The sequence below is a fragment of the Astyanax mexicanus genome, chromosome 5 (genome assembly GCF_023375975.1).
Source record: "Astyanax mexicanus isolate ESR-SI-001 chromosome 5, AstMex3_surface, whole genome shotgun sequence".
NCBI classification, from domain to species: Eukaryota; Metazoa; Chordata; class Actinopteri; order Characiformes; family Acestrorhamphidae; genus Astyanax; species Astyanax mexicanus.
The window spans coordinates 26,716,494-26,732,646 of record NC_064412.1 but is presented as its reverse complement, the minus strand read 5'-3'; the positions used below and the strand labels follow the sequence as shown (position 1 = coordinate 26,732,646).

The following is a 16,153-nucleotide window of genomic DNA, read 5'->3' as shown; positions in this document are numbered from 1 at the left end:
GCTGATGAGTCATTCTCATGGTTACAGTGGAAAACTTTACTACAGTAAAATCTTAGTCACTCTGATATTTTTTTCCCATTGTGAACACAACCAACAGGGCACATTGTCTTTTTTGGATTACAGTAATAGCTACATGTAAATCATTTATTATTTCTGTAGCAAGGGTATTAAAAAGAATTTATCTCACATTTTGGATTTACTGCATCTAATCCCTAACTGCCCAAATAATCCCAAAAGTACTGAAAGAGTTTATGCTTATCTGCTCCAGTGAGTCCTATTCTATTGACAGTACCTCTTCACAAGGACTAAGCATGCGATGTGTACATTTGCTCATCTGTGTCAACAGTTGGGTGCAGCTCAATGTAGTTGATTGCATTCATTAAAAGGAATGTCCACACGCATTTGTGTATTTACAGTATTTATATAAGTAATTAGTATTTTTTTTTACTGTAACTGTACTCATTAACATCATGATTATTATAATGTAACAGAGCAACCTAAAAACTGTTAGCAATAACCACATAACACAGGCACTCTGATTTATACACTTTATTAGTTACTGATAAGAGAAGAAAAGCAGAGAGTGATGAAAGATGATAGCACATTTGTAAATGTTGTGTATTATATAAACATGGTCATTCTCACAAAATATAAATATATTTAGTCCATCGGTTGTGAAGTGTGTTATGAGATGTGTGTTATGATAAGCGTGTTTGAGAAATGTAGTATGAGGAGTGAGTTATGAGAAGAGTGTTATGTGGAGTGAGGGTATCTCCAGCGCAGTATGGCTCCGTCTGTGCTGGTGCTGATGATCACTTTGCTATTGGGACAGATCCGAATGCTGCTGATGCTGCTGCTATGGCCAACGCCCACGTGAGTGACATCACCATCAGTATAATGCCACACCTTAATCAGCTTCTCATCTCCACCTGAGAATCAGAAATAAAATAAAATATTAATATGATATTGATATTCGAAGAGTGAGTTTTGAATCAGCAGAGCAGAATTTGTAAATTCCAGTCATTTATGTTAATATGTAAATTTGCCTAGATCTTGGCAAAGTCCTTATTACTTACCGGTGACAAAGTGCTCCCCCTCCTGGCTGATGTCCATGCTGTTGATGGCTCCAGTCAGAGAACCATACAGCTCTCTGATAGCTGAACCATCAAACACCTCCCAGTAACCAATCTGAATACCAGTCAAATACAGAGAGAGGGATGGAGAGAGGGAGGGATGAAGAGAGAAAGGGATGGAGAGAGAGGGATGGAGAGAGAGAGGGAGGGAGAGTGTGTAAAAGGGAGACAATAGCAGGATAATAAGCTGTGGTGGGAGCAGATGGGCTTTCTGGCAAAAAAAGCATGAAAACATCACATCCACAGGAGAGCATCACACACACACACACACACTGTACTTGTGTTTTACTGTCTCTGACTCACTCTCTCACTATGCCTTCTTCTGCCTCTCACACACACACACACACACACACACACAGTGAGGTGGTCAGTACCTTCCTGTCTGTGCCACTCGTGATGATCTGGTATTCTTCAGGATGGTAGCAGACTGTCTGGAATTGTGTGTTAGCTAGAACCATCTGGTTCCTAACAAACCGGCTGCAGAGAGAAAGAGAGAGAGAGAGAAAAGAGAAAGAGAGAGAGAGAGAGAAGAGAGAGAGGAAAAGAGAGATAGACAGAGAGGGGCAGACACAAAGAGACAGAAATAGACAAAGAAAGAAACAAAAGGAGACAGAAGAAAGATAGAGACAGACAGACAAAAGGGAGAAGGCGAAATACAAAAGCGAGAGGAAGGAGAGAGGTAGACAGTGAGAGAGAGCGAGAGAGAGAGGTAGACAGAGAGAGTGAATGAAGGAGAAAGACAAAAGTAAGAGAGACAAAGAGAAGGACATAGAACAAGAAAGAGTAAAGGGCAGACAGAGAGAGACAGAAATAGAAAGAGACACAAGGAGAGAGAAGAGAGATAGAGACAGTCAGACAAAAGGAAGAATGAGAAAGATAAAAAAAGAGAGAGAAAGGGAGATGAGAGAGAGCGAAGAAGACAGAGAGAGCGAATGAAAGAGAAAGATTCAGAGATAGAGAGAAAAGAGTGACAGAGAAAGAAGAGGGAGAAGGAGAAAGACAAAAGTGAGAAAGACAAAGAGAGAGAGAGAGAGACAAAGAGATGAGCAGAAACTCTATGAAAATCATTTTATTATAATATTATTACCATGTTTAACTTCTACTGAAAGAGTATTATATACTGGATTATTGCTTCCCTTTGTGGCTGATTCTTTACTATTATAACCATATGAATAATGCAGTGAACTCAACACAACTCTGGACCCACTTTATAATCACCCACACATAAGAGTAGGAGTAATAGGACAACTGCAATGTTTTGTATTTATTAAGTGTGTATGTGTTTGTGTGTGTGTGTGTGTATGTGTGTGTGCTCACACAAGGTCCCAGATGATGCATGCTCCATCTGAACTGGCCGTCACACACTCCTGACCATTACTTTTGATCTTGATGGCGTTCACTGAAGCTTTGTGTTCCTTCATGCTGGCCACCAGCCTGTAGGAGTCCTGCATGATCTCCCATACACGCACCTGTACACACACACACACACAGAGTACAGTACAGATAAGAGAGGCATTATGACAGGCACTTCCCTGTATTAGTCCGCAGTAAGTTCTGCGTCTATAGTCCTAAAGTGGTTCTAAATAACTGACACACAAACATCTATTAAATTCAAATTAAATGTGAATTTAATATCAAAGAGATCCTTTAGCTGACCTGCCCCTCTCCTCCTCCGCTGATGAGCCTATTGCTGTCCTTGCCACTGGCTATAGCAGTCACTCCCAGGCTGTGGGCGTTGTGAATGATCAGCTTCAGGCGGCCGCTCTCAGGGGTAAACATTCGGATTTTCCCGTCATTCCACGCTGTAGCACACACACACCACAGAAACACGCACACACATATTAATTCTAACAATGGTTAGAACAAATGTTCATTTTGGACTCCACCAGAGAGGCAAGCGGGGGTGTACGGGTGTTTAGCTTACATGGGCACCTGCATTGCCAAGGTAGCAATGAACATCTGACGGGTGACTGTTGTCTAGGTTGTATTCACTCAGTGGTGCACCTGTGTTTTCCATTACCAAGATAGCAATAATGCCAACAGTTTTAAATTTTATCTGAACACACCTCACTTCCAGACCACCATGGTCATCTGTGTAGGTATACATATATATGGGCAATCCTCCCCCCAAGAATTGGGACAACCCTGTAAGCACCTGATACATCATCAGGAGCACTAAAGTTCAGTAACCTAGCTGCTGGTTACCTTGTTAATTTTAGGGCTTTATTGTATGTCTTCAGAAAGGGGGCAGGTGGTGCAGAAATGAATTATTCTTGTCCATTCATCCAGCTTTGATTAGCTTCCATTTGTTGCACCAGAAAGTTAGCTAGCTAGCTATCTACTGAGACAAACTAGCAATCTTTATGCTTTTTATAAAGGATTTAGCCATAAAACATTGAAACTACATAGTGATCTATGGTAATATAGTGCTAATTGTCACTTTAAACAAGCAAAAAACACTTACATTTGTCGTTTATTTGGTCACTTATGTTGCCATCTTAGCAGTGATTCTCATACTCCTTGGTTTGAAATGTGCCTCTGAAGGCCCAATCCCATTTTATTAATTAATTTCTGCATCATCTCCCCCCTTTCTGAAGACATAAGATAACCCTAAAGTTAACTAGTTAACCAGTAGCTTGGTTACTAAACTTTAGCGCTCCTGATGATGTATCAGGTGCTTAAAGAGTTGTCCCAAGGTGGAGGTGGAGGATTTGACCCCTTCCCTTTGTAACTCTGTACCAAGAGAAGGGGTTACAGTCTAAATGAAGGGGTAGGTGTAGGGGTAAGTGGTAGGGCGAAAGCCCAAGGGGTGAAATGGGATTGGGCTATAAAATCTACGTTTGAAGGGCTAACAGGCCCTATCCCGTCTCCCTACAGCTCCAGCCTAAGAAGAATCGTGACACACCTACCCCTATCCCTTGGCGTGCACACACAAAACAGAGGGGTAGGGTTAAGAGGTAGGGCCAAGGGGTGAAATGGGATTGGGCCTTAGTCTTGCCTTACAAATTCAGCATGAATGGGCAGAGCCAAGCTGCATGCCGTAAGAATGATACATGTAATTTCTTGACGTAAAGAAAACATAGAAACATTGTGGGGGAGTGAGTGGTATGGCTTGAATATCACCATAATTTCGAAACATCATGTCCATGATGTGAACCACATCTAATAACATTAATGCAATGGTTGGTTGAAACATAAATGTCTTAGAAGTCTGTAATGCTCACCGCTGTAGATGCTGTGGCCGTCCCGCGTGATGCCCAGAGCATTGCAGGTCATGTTGGGCACTTTAATCCGCAGGACCTCCTTACAGGAGTCAGTGCGCCAGACCCGGATATCATCCTGAGAACAGGTGGCAAACAGCTCGGAACAGCCGCTGAGAGGGAGGGAGAGAGAGAGAGAGATACACACATAGAGAGCTTTAAAATAGGCCAGAGAGTGCTCATGTCTCCCTCTAGGGGTCTTGGTGGCTTGTGCAGCCACAGTTCTCCACATTATCTCTACTCTATCTTCACTTACTAAGGAAAGGCCGTATCACTAACTGCACTGCTGTGGCTGGTGGAGATGAGCTCAGGTTTGAAATCAGTGTATCCGAAGCGGTAGATCTGAGCGGCGTTGGTGCCCACAAACATCTGCTGACCTTCACCTCGCAGAGCCACGGACGTTACAGCTCCCTCCAGCTCCACACGCCTCAAACACAACAATAAACACCTTCAGTATTGCTGCATTTATTCATGAATTCACACACACAAACAAACACAAACCCTGCATTAAAACACATTCTCTGACTTACTTAATGATTTTAAAGTTGGTTGAAGAGCAAAGGCTGAATGCTCCGTCTCCCGAACCCACTAACAAATCCCCCGTCCTCAGCATCTTTAGAGTGTTCACGCCCTGCACACACACACAGACCACGTCATACACACTTAAACACACTCCTACTCAGTAATTATCAGTCTGGGTTTACAGTTTAGTGGGACCCACCAGACTATTTTGACCCACCTTACTGAATTTTTGCTTGACCGGCCCACAGCTGTTCATTAGCCGGCTCTTCAGATTCACTTTCAGTATATCTCCACTGGTTGTGCCACAGTAAAAGAAACTATCATCCTCTGGGATCTGTAAACACAAACACAAAAGAGCACTACTCTACTGTATGCTGTCACTTGAACACATAGGGAACTACTGTATATTAGCGATCTATAGGGGAGCACCTCGCAGCTTGATTTAGGATATGTAAGTACACCTTGTACAGCTCATGGTTGTGATTTGGACATGATGTGAAAAAAATCAATCAGAGTGTCACTTGCCATTCCCTTTATAGGGGACATGAAACACTTCAAGTATTTAGTATAATTCACAAGATGTATTTTCACTCTAACAAATGTTATAAGTTTAAAAGTTGTCAGTGAAGCGGAATTAAAATAAGCAATCTAAATGTCATTTTTTTAAGTAAGGGCAGCGCCATCTTGTCCCAGCGCTGAAAGTGACGTCACGAGGTTGATTCCCGAACGCCTCACTACTATAATCTATGAGAATACCGTAATTTAGATCCTCAATAGATAATAAAATCCAAACCAAAACTCAATGCAGAGCGGGGGGGGGGGGGGGGGGGGGGGGCACTTTTGTATTGTCCCTGTGTGTAGTAATACTGGGAGTAGTGAAATTTAATAGCGTGAGGAATGAGAAATATTTACTTTCACTTTCATACCTTCAGCGGGGGCTCGCAGCGCTGACGCGTGAGAATCCTCCGGTTAGCTGCAATGCTAGGGGTTAGTGGCGAGCACTTTCTAGACCAGGACTATGTGAAGGAGAGGGGTTTGAGTCAGGAGCATTAGCGCTGGATAAATAAGCTGCAGTCCGAGGCTTTTTTCCTCCGTTTTTTATTTTTCCTCTGATCAGCTGAAATGTACAGACCGTCTGACTGATGGTAACGTTACTATGAGAGCAGCAGCTGTAGCCACACGGAACGAGAACAACGCGCCCACCCAGCAGAGCAGCGAGAGGTACCGTTACCGAAAGTCTAGATAAAATGACAATTTAAAGATAACATGGCTAGCGCTAGCTACTTGGCTAGCTATCTTATTATAGCTAGCCAACGCTAGCTAACTAGCTAACACTAACTAGATGAAGCTAAGTACCCAGTAAGCATTCTAACTTTTAAACTGATCGGTTTATCAACCAAACAGTGCCTTGGTGTTTCAATATCCACTTAAATCATGTTCGTTTTATTCAGTCTTAATGAACTCTGGACTTTACATGTTAAATAGCTATATGTATAACTTATAAAATAGCTGGTTAACTGGATGGTGGTACCTGCTGTTGACAGGCTGCAGGGTTTCTGCACGGCTCCACGTAGAGAGAAAATAAACACTCCCACTTGCTCTCAGAAAAGCATCTGAAAAGTTCTGCTCAGGTTTATAGAGGAAAGATCTCTGAGCAAATGCTCCATGTTAGCCTAGTTCAGCTTCATCTTCATCCATAATCTCCACAAACAATAAGCTCTTTTCCTCTAGCTATATGCCTGTACGGTGGCCGAGAAAGCCCAACGCAGTGCAAATTGAAAAGCGCTGCAAAAGCACAAAACACATCCATCAAAATTACAACACAGGCGCAGCAAATAGAAAAACGCGCTGCAAATAGAAAAACGCGCTGCAAATAGAAAAACGCGCTGCAAATAGAACCACAACACAACGGAAGTGAGTCACAACACAACGGAATTTTCCCGGGGGACCTTAAAAGATGCTGTACCAGCTGTATACAAAGGACAATAAGTGGCAAACAAGCTTCTGAAAAGTAAGTTATGTTTATTACCTGTGATTACCACGGTTGTGTGCATATTATTAAAAGTTCTGCTTCACAAAACGCCTTGTTTGCCACTTATTGTCCTTTGTACACATAGTGAAGTCCGAGACGTTACTGAAGACGCAGCTTAGCTGGTACAGTATCTTTTAAGGTCCCCCGGGAAAATTCCGTTGTGTTGTGACTCACTTCCGTTGTGTTGTGGTTCTATTTGCAGCGCGTTTTTCTATTTGCAGCGCGTTTTTCTATTTGCTGCGCCTGTATTGTAATTTTGATGGATGTGTTTTGTGCTTTTGCAGCGCTTTTCAATTTGCACTGCGTTGGGCTTTCTCGGCCACCGTATGCCTGGGATCTTAAACCAACCAACCTCGTGACGTCACCAGCGCTGCACGGGCAACATGGCGGCGCCCTAGCTCAAACGTAGCAAACATAAATATATTATAATTTAGTGTGTAAACATTTTATATTAAAAATTCCCCCCCAAATAAATTTCATTATATTTAATCCCTTAGAAAACTTGTACAAACTGAAATGTTTCATGTCCCCTTTAAAGGCCAGGGGTGCTCTAACTTTGCTGGATTTGTATTTTAATGCCGCAGCTACCTGTACTTGTCCAACACTTCTCAGCAGAGGAAACTGACCTGCTTATTCATGCTGTAACGTTGCCCAAACAGGTCATTTATGGGAACAGCAATTTTATACTTTGTATTCTGTTTATTGTTAATGTAAATGTTGGGTTTGTGCACTGCTGTGCATCTATGTGTGTGTAAAAAAGCAGGATCTTCATACGTTAAGTGTGCACAACACACCTCGTTGCCAAGATATCAATGAATGACTCACTGTTAACTGTTGTCTAAGTTAATTTTGCCAAGATAGCAATATGCCAGAAATTGACCTGAACACACTTAACATCCAGACCACCATGCCCATCAGCATTTATATGTTTGTAACTCCCTATTGAAACAGTGCAGATGCAAGGCGTGTAATAGACTGTTTGGGTGGGTGTAAGATAGCAATGAGCATTGAAATGCACCTTACACAGGGTGTAAGATAGAGCCTATAGTTTTTAAGTTGAGTCCCTTAATTGCACTGTAAATTTTTCTACAATTGTTAAACTACAATAAAAGACCAGAAACGACTTTTTTGTGGTGTCAAGTTTTTTTCTGCTCACCTCAATGCACTTAATGATGCGCTTTAGTTTTCCAGTCTGGCACTGAGTGGGGTGAATTTTCCTGTTGGTATGGTCCAGCTCCCACACTCTGAGAGTATTACTGCAGGGAACAACAGGAGGATTACAAATTCTTTCAAATAAAATCTACTATATTTGTACTGGTGATTTTTTTACAACTTATGCCGCAAAGCAGCTTTTCAAAAAATCCAGCACTATGAAAAAAGATCAACATAAACAATACAATCATAAAAACACCGGTGAGCAACCCAAAAACAAGAGTGACAAAGAAAAATTAGCGGGCTAAGCGCTGCCCCTATGATTAGGAGATCGCCGCTTCGAATTATGTTCATGTAGCTTGCCATCGGCTACCGGAGCCCTGAGAGAGCACAATTGGCCTTGCTCCCTCTGGGTGGGTAGATGGTGCTCTCTTACCACAGCACAAGGCATCTGTGAGCTGATGTATCGGAAACGAGCCGCTGTGCTTTCCTCTGAGCGCACTGTAATGCTACTTGGCAATGCTATATTAGCAGCAGTTTTATAAGAGATGGTGGCTGACCTCACATGTGTCATAGGAGGGGTGTGCTAGTCTTCACCCTCCTAATGTTGGGGCATCACTAGTGAGATAGGGGGAGTCTAATGAGTGGGTTGGGTAATTGGGGAGATAAAAATTAGAAATAAAAAAAATTGAGAGAAAAAAACCTTAGGAGGAAACAAACTCAATTTATTAGTTATTAATAAAATGTCCATGTACCCCCACATAAATCTGGTGTGATGCTCAGATGCCACAGTAACATATGGTTAGATTAATATAAGTAATGATGGTGATTAATGGTGGTAATAATAATGTATATTCCCCTAACTTCTACTTACAGCATCACCAGTATTACACATAACACAGACCAAATCTGGCTAATGGCTAATAAGACACTGATCCAGGCCTTACTTTCCAGCCGATATGAAGATGTTGTCACTGTGGCTAGAGAAAGCCACAGTCAGGCAGTGTCCTGCCATGTCAGTTGATGCAGGGCTTCCACAGATAGCTTCCTTCTTCTCCACATCCCACACTACAATACTGAAAATACACCAGCAACGTGTGAACATCATAGAAATACAGGTACTGTAAATCAGCATAACACTAAACACTTTCAAATTAACTATTAACTTTCAAACTCTACCTGCCATCATCCTGTCCGCCCAGAGTCACCAGGAACTTCTCATTTGGGGAGAAGGCCAGTGCCTCCACTTTGACTTTATGGAGTATGAGCTGGGCGTAGATTTCCCTTTTGGAATAATCCCAGACTATCACATCAGCCTGGGGAGCAGATAATGTCAGCATTTGGAACAATCACAGTATCAAACCTCAGAAATACTGCATATTTTGTAATTACAAGGGTTATTTTTTCAGTCATTGTGTTGCTAATAAAAATTGAAATAAAAAATACAATTTAACACAAGCAATCTCTAACAGTAGTGGATATTTGAATACAAACTTTCATTAAAAAACAGCCGAACATTTTGTTTTGTTTAAATTTAATTTCTTTGTGAATAGAATAGAATTTAACTAGTAAATAGAATAGAATTGAATGCTGTTGTCTTTATAGCAGGCTAAATTTAGAGATAAGAAAAGAATTTTGTTACGCATTGAACAAGTTACCAAAGATCTGGCCAAAGTGTATTGTTGCATTTACCTTAAAGCCCATAAAAGTGACCTGTCCAGATGCAATGTATCGTCCACTCTTGGACACAGTCAGGCAGGAGACATTGTTGGTGTGCCCATGAAGGAAGCTCTGCTTTCCACTGTTCAGGTTTTTGATAATCAGTGTGCAGCCCAGCGGGTAGATCACATGCTCTCTGTCTGGATGGGACTGAAGACCTGATAACACGTGACCTGAGTGGACAAAAACATCAGATAATAAAAACATTTACTCACATTAGTTTCTACCTGTAATAGCTGCTGGTAACACTTTACAGTTGACATACAAGTTCAAGAATGATCAGAAACAGTGTACTCTATAAGAAACACTCCATAACAATTACTTACACATTTATACACACATGAATACAGTACATTCATTACATATAATTTTCTATACCTCATAGTGATGGCTACTGGAGTATACCAACTATTGTAGGTAGTATTGTTCACTGATGTATGGAAGCCCATTTCCGACACCTACAAAAAATAAATGGGCCCCCACTAAGTCATACTTATAAGATGCTAAGTCATAATTAAGAGACGTTAGTCATAATTATGAGATAGTAGGTCATAATTATGCTATATTAAGTCATAATAATGATATGCCAAGTCATAATTATCAGATGGTAAGTCGTAATTATTAGATAGTAAGTCAGAATTATAAGATGGTAAGTCATAACTATGAGATGGTAAGTCATAATTATGAGGTGCTAAGTCATACTTACGAGACACTAAGACATTATTATGAGATAGTAAGTCATAATTATGAGATAGTAAGTCAGAATTAAAAGATGGTATGTCATAATTATGAGATTGATGATAATTGTCAGGGATATTATCTCTTATTCACGACTATTATCTAATAATTATGACTTACAATCTCATAATTATGACTTAGCATATCGTAATTATGAGTTAACATCTTGTAATTATGACTTAATGTCCCATAATTATGACTTACCATCTCGTAATTATGACTTAGCATCTCATTATTATGTCTTATATCTCATAATTATGACTTACCATCTCATAATTATGACTTACCATCTCGTAATTATGACTTACCATCTTGTAGTTATGACTTAGTGGAGGACCCTTATTTTTTCCCCAAGTGGTGGAAAAAGGCTTCCATAGTGATAAGATGAAACTTCACTGTATTTTAGAACATAACTCTGCTAAAACATATATTAGGTTAACTAGCTACTTTCATTAAGCATAATGTAATTCATTGAGATTACATTCATTGGTGGTAAATTGGTGGTAGCTAACCTACGTGTGGATGTAATTAAAAAGAAAACGGATTTACTACATTAAATGTAGTTATGAAGAGATGTCCAATTTGTTATTTATCAGTAATTGGTAAAAAAAAAAAAAAAACTCTTTTGGCTTTACTATGAATTAAAATAAGTAGGTTTATATTTTCAGAATCCACTATAGTGTGAGTCTGAAGAATAGTGAAAGTTCGTTTTTATTTTCTTACCATTAAACCCAATAACCGCTTCCAGCTCCAGCTTTGAAACCTGCTGCTCCTCTCCAGCCATCTCACTCACTCTTCAGTACCAGAAACCAGCCCAGTAAATGTAATAAATATCAATAATAATCTATACTATTACTGAAGCTCATATAAACACAAATGCTGCGCAGCTCTCCGTATAAGTCGTAATGTTTGGGGCCGTTGCTAGGCTACAGTAGTGACACCCGCGCGTCGCTCTTGGGTGATTCTGCTTTCTGATTGGTGAAAAGTAGAAACTCCGCCCAGTTCCGAGAAAACACAGCAACAGAGAACTATTTATTGTATTTAAATTTAAATTGTCATAGGTTTATTAGTATTGCGCTATACAGATTAGTATACTAGTAGTGAGTAGGGCTTTGGAGATGTTTTAATTACTATTTTTGTATGAATATTGTCTGTATTTATTATAATATTAACCCAACATATGCACGCACCCTCTAGATATCTTGTTTTTGATTAATATTGATAAATATGTTTTAATTATTTTATTTTATATGTTACTTTAATACTTTTTGAACAAAACTAGTTACATAATATTTATATTACTATATCAAATTCACACACATGGATCAAAATTAGCCATTTATCTAAGTGTGATTTTAAAATAAAGTAACTTAATAATACTGTATAATTATTTGTTTTGACCCATTACAATCAAATCAAATCAAATTTATTTGTATATCGCCTTTTACAACTGGTGTTGGCACAAAGCAGCTTTACAGAAACGTAATCACAGGACAAAGAATCAGGCAAAACATTAAACATAGAAAATACACAATACAGAACCCCCAGTGAGCGCGGCCCAATGTCCAGGCCCTGCATCCATTACAACGGACATTATGTATTGTCTTTATTTTAAAATGTTAATCTGAGAGCTGTTGTCCAACAGAATAGGCCATGACCCAGCCAATAAACTATTGGTGCAGTGCTAGAGGGTTTGCCCAGCACTGACAAGGTTATTGTTTAAAAGCCCTGCTTGAAACAATCCCTCTCAAAGAGGTATTGTGTGTACATTTATTACCTGCCTTGTGCTTGGATCCAATCCCTGATCATCTTGTGATGTACTGTATGACTTTGCAGTTGTTTTCACCTCATTGTAAGGTACACATTTGGACCTGAAGGATCAGGTTGTACTTTTGATTAGCAAAATGTTCCTGTACAGTACCTTTTTTCCTGAGAGTGTAACCCTGAACTCTTCCTGAATATTAGTCAGAGGAGCTGTATGTGTGAATGCAAATGTCTGTATCAGTTGTACAGATCATTAACCTGATTTTATCCTGCTAGCCCTTAGTACAATGTCTGGGTAATGTTTGCAACTTCCTCTACAGGTGTGGTTAATTGCATCACATGGAGATGTCCGAAAACATTTGGCTTGTAAGCTCGGTTAATAACAATTGAATACAATAGCTTTTTGTTGCTTGAGCCAAATGATCTTTACAACGCAAGTGCATTAAAAAATGGCATTTATATTAATATGATTTGTAAATAATGGATGTTTGTCAAACATGGCAAGATTCGTTTGTACTGTTTTTTACTGTTTCTAATAAGTATGTAGGGACAGTTCAGGAGACAGCGTGAGAATGCACACACCTATGTAAGTTGTGAGGAGTTACCTTGTGAGTAAGGCTGAACATGGTCCAGCATGGTCACAGCAAGGTGCTGTAGTGAGTGACAGATGGATTAAGACATTTAATAATATAAAACACTAAGGCTTTAAATGAAGGCTTTGATTAATATTGGGTTTACTTTGTCCCACAAAATTACACAATTTATGAAGAAATTGGACTTCATTACCAGAAAAACAGCTAAAGAATGTAAACAATAGACCTTAAAATAGATATGCAAAAAAATTAACACGGCTCCTTTAAAAAAAAAAAAAGATTAGTTCCATAAACACTATAAACAAACTTTAAACAATCAATGTTTAAGTATTCAAAGAGATATTTCTCAAACTTTCTGTTGCACAAGTTAGATACAGGTGTAATATCAATTTACTAATGTTATTCCTGAAGCCTATAGAGCAGGGGTGTCAAACTCATTTTGGCCGAGGGCCACATTGGCATATTGGCTGTCCTCCGAGGGCCAGATGTAACTTATAAATATAAGAAAATGTAACCAAATTTAATATATGTAAATGAATGTAATTACTCCTTAATGTTAAATAACTCTCAATATATTATTTATTCAATCAAATATTACAGTTGCATGGAAAAAATGTTTGCTTGTTGCTCTATTAACATAAATCCTGTTATGAAATCCAAAAACTCCATCAATCAAGAACCAAACTATACAAGTGAATAGAAATGACATAAAATACAAGTTATATTAACTTTGATCAAAACGTTTGATACTGAAAAGAGGCTTAATAAATATAAAATCAAAAATTGTGAGCTGTGACAGATTTAGCATTTCCTCATCCAACCACTAGTGGGAGCTGCAGCAGCACAAGCCCACAGTCTTTACTGAGTCAGAGCTACAGCCCAGCCACGGGCTACAGGACTCAGCTGAGCCAGTCTGGAGCGTTTTTAAAATTTTAAGTTCTTCTGTGTATGAAATAAAATAACCCCACTAACCGGATAATACAGCTCTCTACAGTTCATATTTCAGCCCAAGCAGCTAACAGCAGCAGGTTAGAACAGCCGACACGGAGGCACTGCTCGGATTACATTATAAACAGGTCAGTTAGCGCGCTGCTAACCTCAGGATGTTTATAACTACGGAGTTTAGTGGACACACCACGGCTGCAAGGTTAGACTGTTGAAGAAATCAGTAAAGGCTGGTTAGATAAGTGATTCACCTCCTCGTCCTTTGCTGAGGTGAAACTGCGACTAGCGATGTCACAGTGATGTTTATTAACCTCATTAAAACAGATTTTATCAGCTATTGTCTTATAAATATTTACACATAATTTATATCTCTTCTAAAAAGCGTTTATTTTGGTCAGTAACACAAAATGCATACCGGTCTTTCGCCTTGAAGCACAGCCGTCCGTCTGCATCAACTTTTCTTTTTCTGGATATTATGGGATAAACCGCGAAGTTACACCTTCCCTCCGGCAGGGTTTCCACATCAATGACTACACTGCCGTGTAGTGGCAGTAAGCCGTAACTTTGCGGGTAATACAATCGACAAGCATTGTGGGAAATGTATTTTTTGGTCAAAGAACGCTTCTGACCTATTTATTATAGACACTAAGATTTTACAAGCTCTCGCGGGCCACATAAAAAGACGTGGCGGGCCACATTTGGCCCGCGGGCCTTGTGTTTGACACATGTGCTATAGAGGCATTACAGTATTTAAATCAGCTACAATTCCCGTCTTTCTCCAGTTAACAAATACATTCAGATAATCTACAGTTCAGACAATCTAAAGCTACAGTATTAATATATTTAAAAGCGTTGTAGTTCCTGCTCTATTTTACTGTGATAAAAACACTCATACAGTAGAAACACTAGCAGGAGGTGTTCTGGTTTCTCGGCAGGACGGAGTTATACCAGCGTTTGCCTCCACACAGCGGGTTCTTCTCTGACGGTTCTGTTCCGCACGGCGCTCCGCAGGACCTTCTAGCGGTGGCAGTGTAAGAGAACCATACCGGTTCTAGTTCCCCACGCGGTATACCCAATGAACCGGAATACCGCCCAGCACTAGAATATGTCATAGACCACTGAAGTCGTGCATCATTCTGTAGTCCACATATGGCTTCCGTGTCTGAGCGTTTTTTCCCTATGAGGAAAACTGGCCTCTATCACATTGTGTGGTAATTAACCCTGCACGTTTTATTCTGTGTACATTTTACTAAAAAATGTATGTTCAAATGATTTCATTTACATATAATTTGCATACAAGTGTAATTTAGATTAGACATACAAATTAGACGTATAAACAGTTTGACTGTTTTTAGTGTTTTTAATCTTACAATTAAATTTTGTCACATCTAAAAAAACATTTTAAGGAAACATATTGGAATAAATGATCAAATTGATCCAAATTATTATATGAACTGCCCATTTACTAAACATCTGAAACATTGTATTTATAGATTTTAGACCGGCTATTTTGATTTAAAGCAGCTCTTATATAAGCCATTCACAGTGTTGGGAAGGTTACTTTTAAAATGTAATCCCTTACAGATTACTGATTACATCACTCAAAATGTAATTTGTAACGTAATCAGTTACATTACTTCAAGTGAGTAACGTAATCTGATTACTTTGGATTACTTACAATATTGTCATTTTTTTAAGCCTGAATGAATGTAGCAACCACATATTGCATATTATCCTTTTATTTTTCTTTCCAGTTAACAAATAGATAAACAAATAAAACAGCCTTTTCAATCACCCTATAAAAATACTTATGAAACCATTTCATCAAACAATTTTATGAAACACTTCTATAAATTGATGATAAAACAATTTAAAACCAAACAATGTAACAACAACTGTAAGCTATCTACTTGCAGGTTTGCCACCAGTGTTAATTTTGACAACAAATTTTGATTTAGTCTTAGTCATAGTTTTGTGACGAAAATAGCATTTAGTTTTAGTCACAATTCAGTAATTTAGTCGACTTAGTTTTAGTCAACTTAATGTCATAAGAATATAGTCTACTAAAATTACAGTAAATTTAGTCGACTAAAATGTAAAGGGTGTAAATGTAAATGCTTTTTCATCAGTTCCCTTGATTTATTAACTATACACTTATACGAAATGAAACGTTTAATAACCAATTGAGTAATATTGTTAATGTTTGAATGTGAAATATATTTATATATGATTTAATGTATATTATTATTATTATTATTATTATTATTATTATTATTATTATTATTATAGGTGTGT

The 16,153-nt window shown here is 38.9% G+C and overlaps 1 protein-coding gene and 1 long non-coding RNA gene across 2 annotated transcripts in view; one reads left to right on the top strand and one right to left on the bottom strand.

Moving 5' to 3' along the window:
* Positions 1-16,153, top strand: part of LOC125802252 (uncharacterized) — a 302,998-nt gene that overhangs the window by 150,464 nt on the left and 136,381 nt on the right. The window lies entirely within an intron of this gene.
* On the bottom strand, positions 535-11,475 carry cfap52 (cilia and flagella associated protein 52). The gene is made up of 14 exons (XM_007257136.4): positions 11,280-11,475; positions 9,792-9,991; positions 9,279-9,415; positions 9,047-9,175; positions 8,104-8,203; positions 5,133-5,249; positions 4,924-5,024; positions 4,650-4,820; positions 4,358-4,506; positions 2,790-2,935; positions 2,451-2,602; positions 1,508-1,610; positions 1,077-1,188; positions 535-929 (listed from the first exon to the last, which is right to left on the bottom strand). Exons 1-14 carry the CDS (start codon positions 11,338-11,340, stop codon positions 754-756), a joined length of 1,854 nt encoding a protein of 617 aa, XP_007257198.1. The 5' UTR covers positions 11,341-11,475; the 3' UTR covers positions 535-753.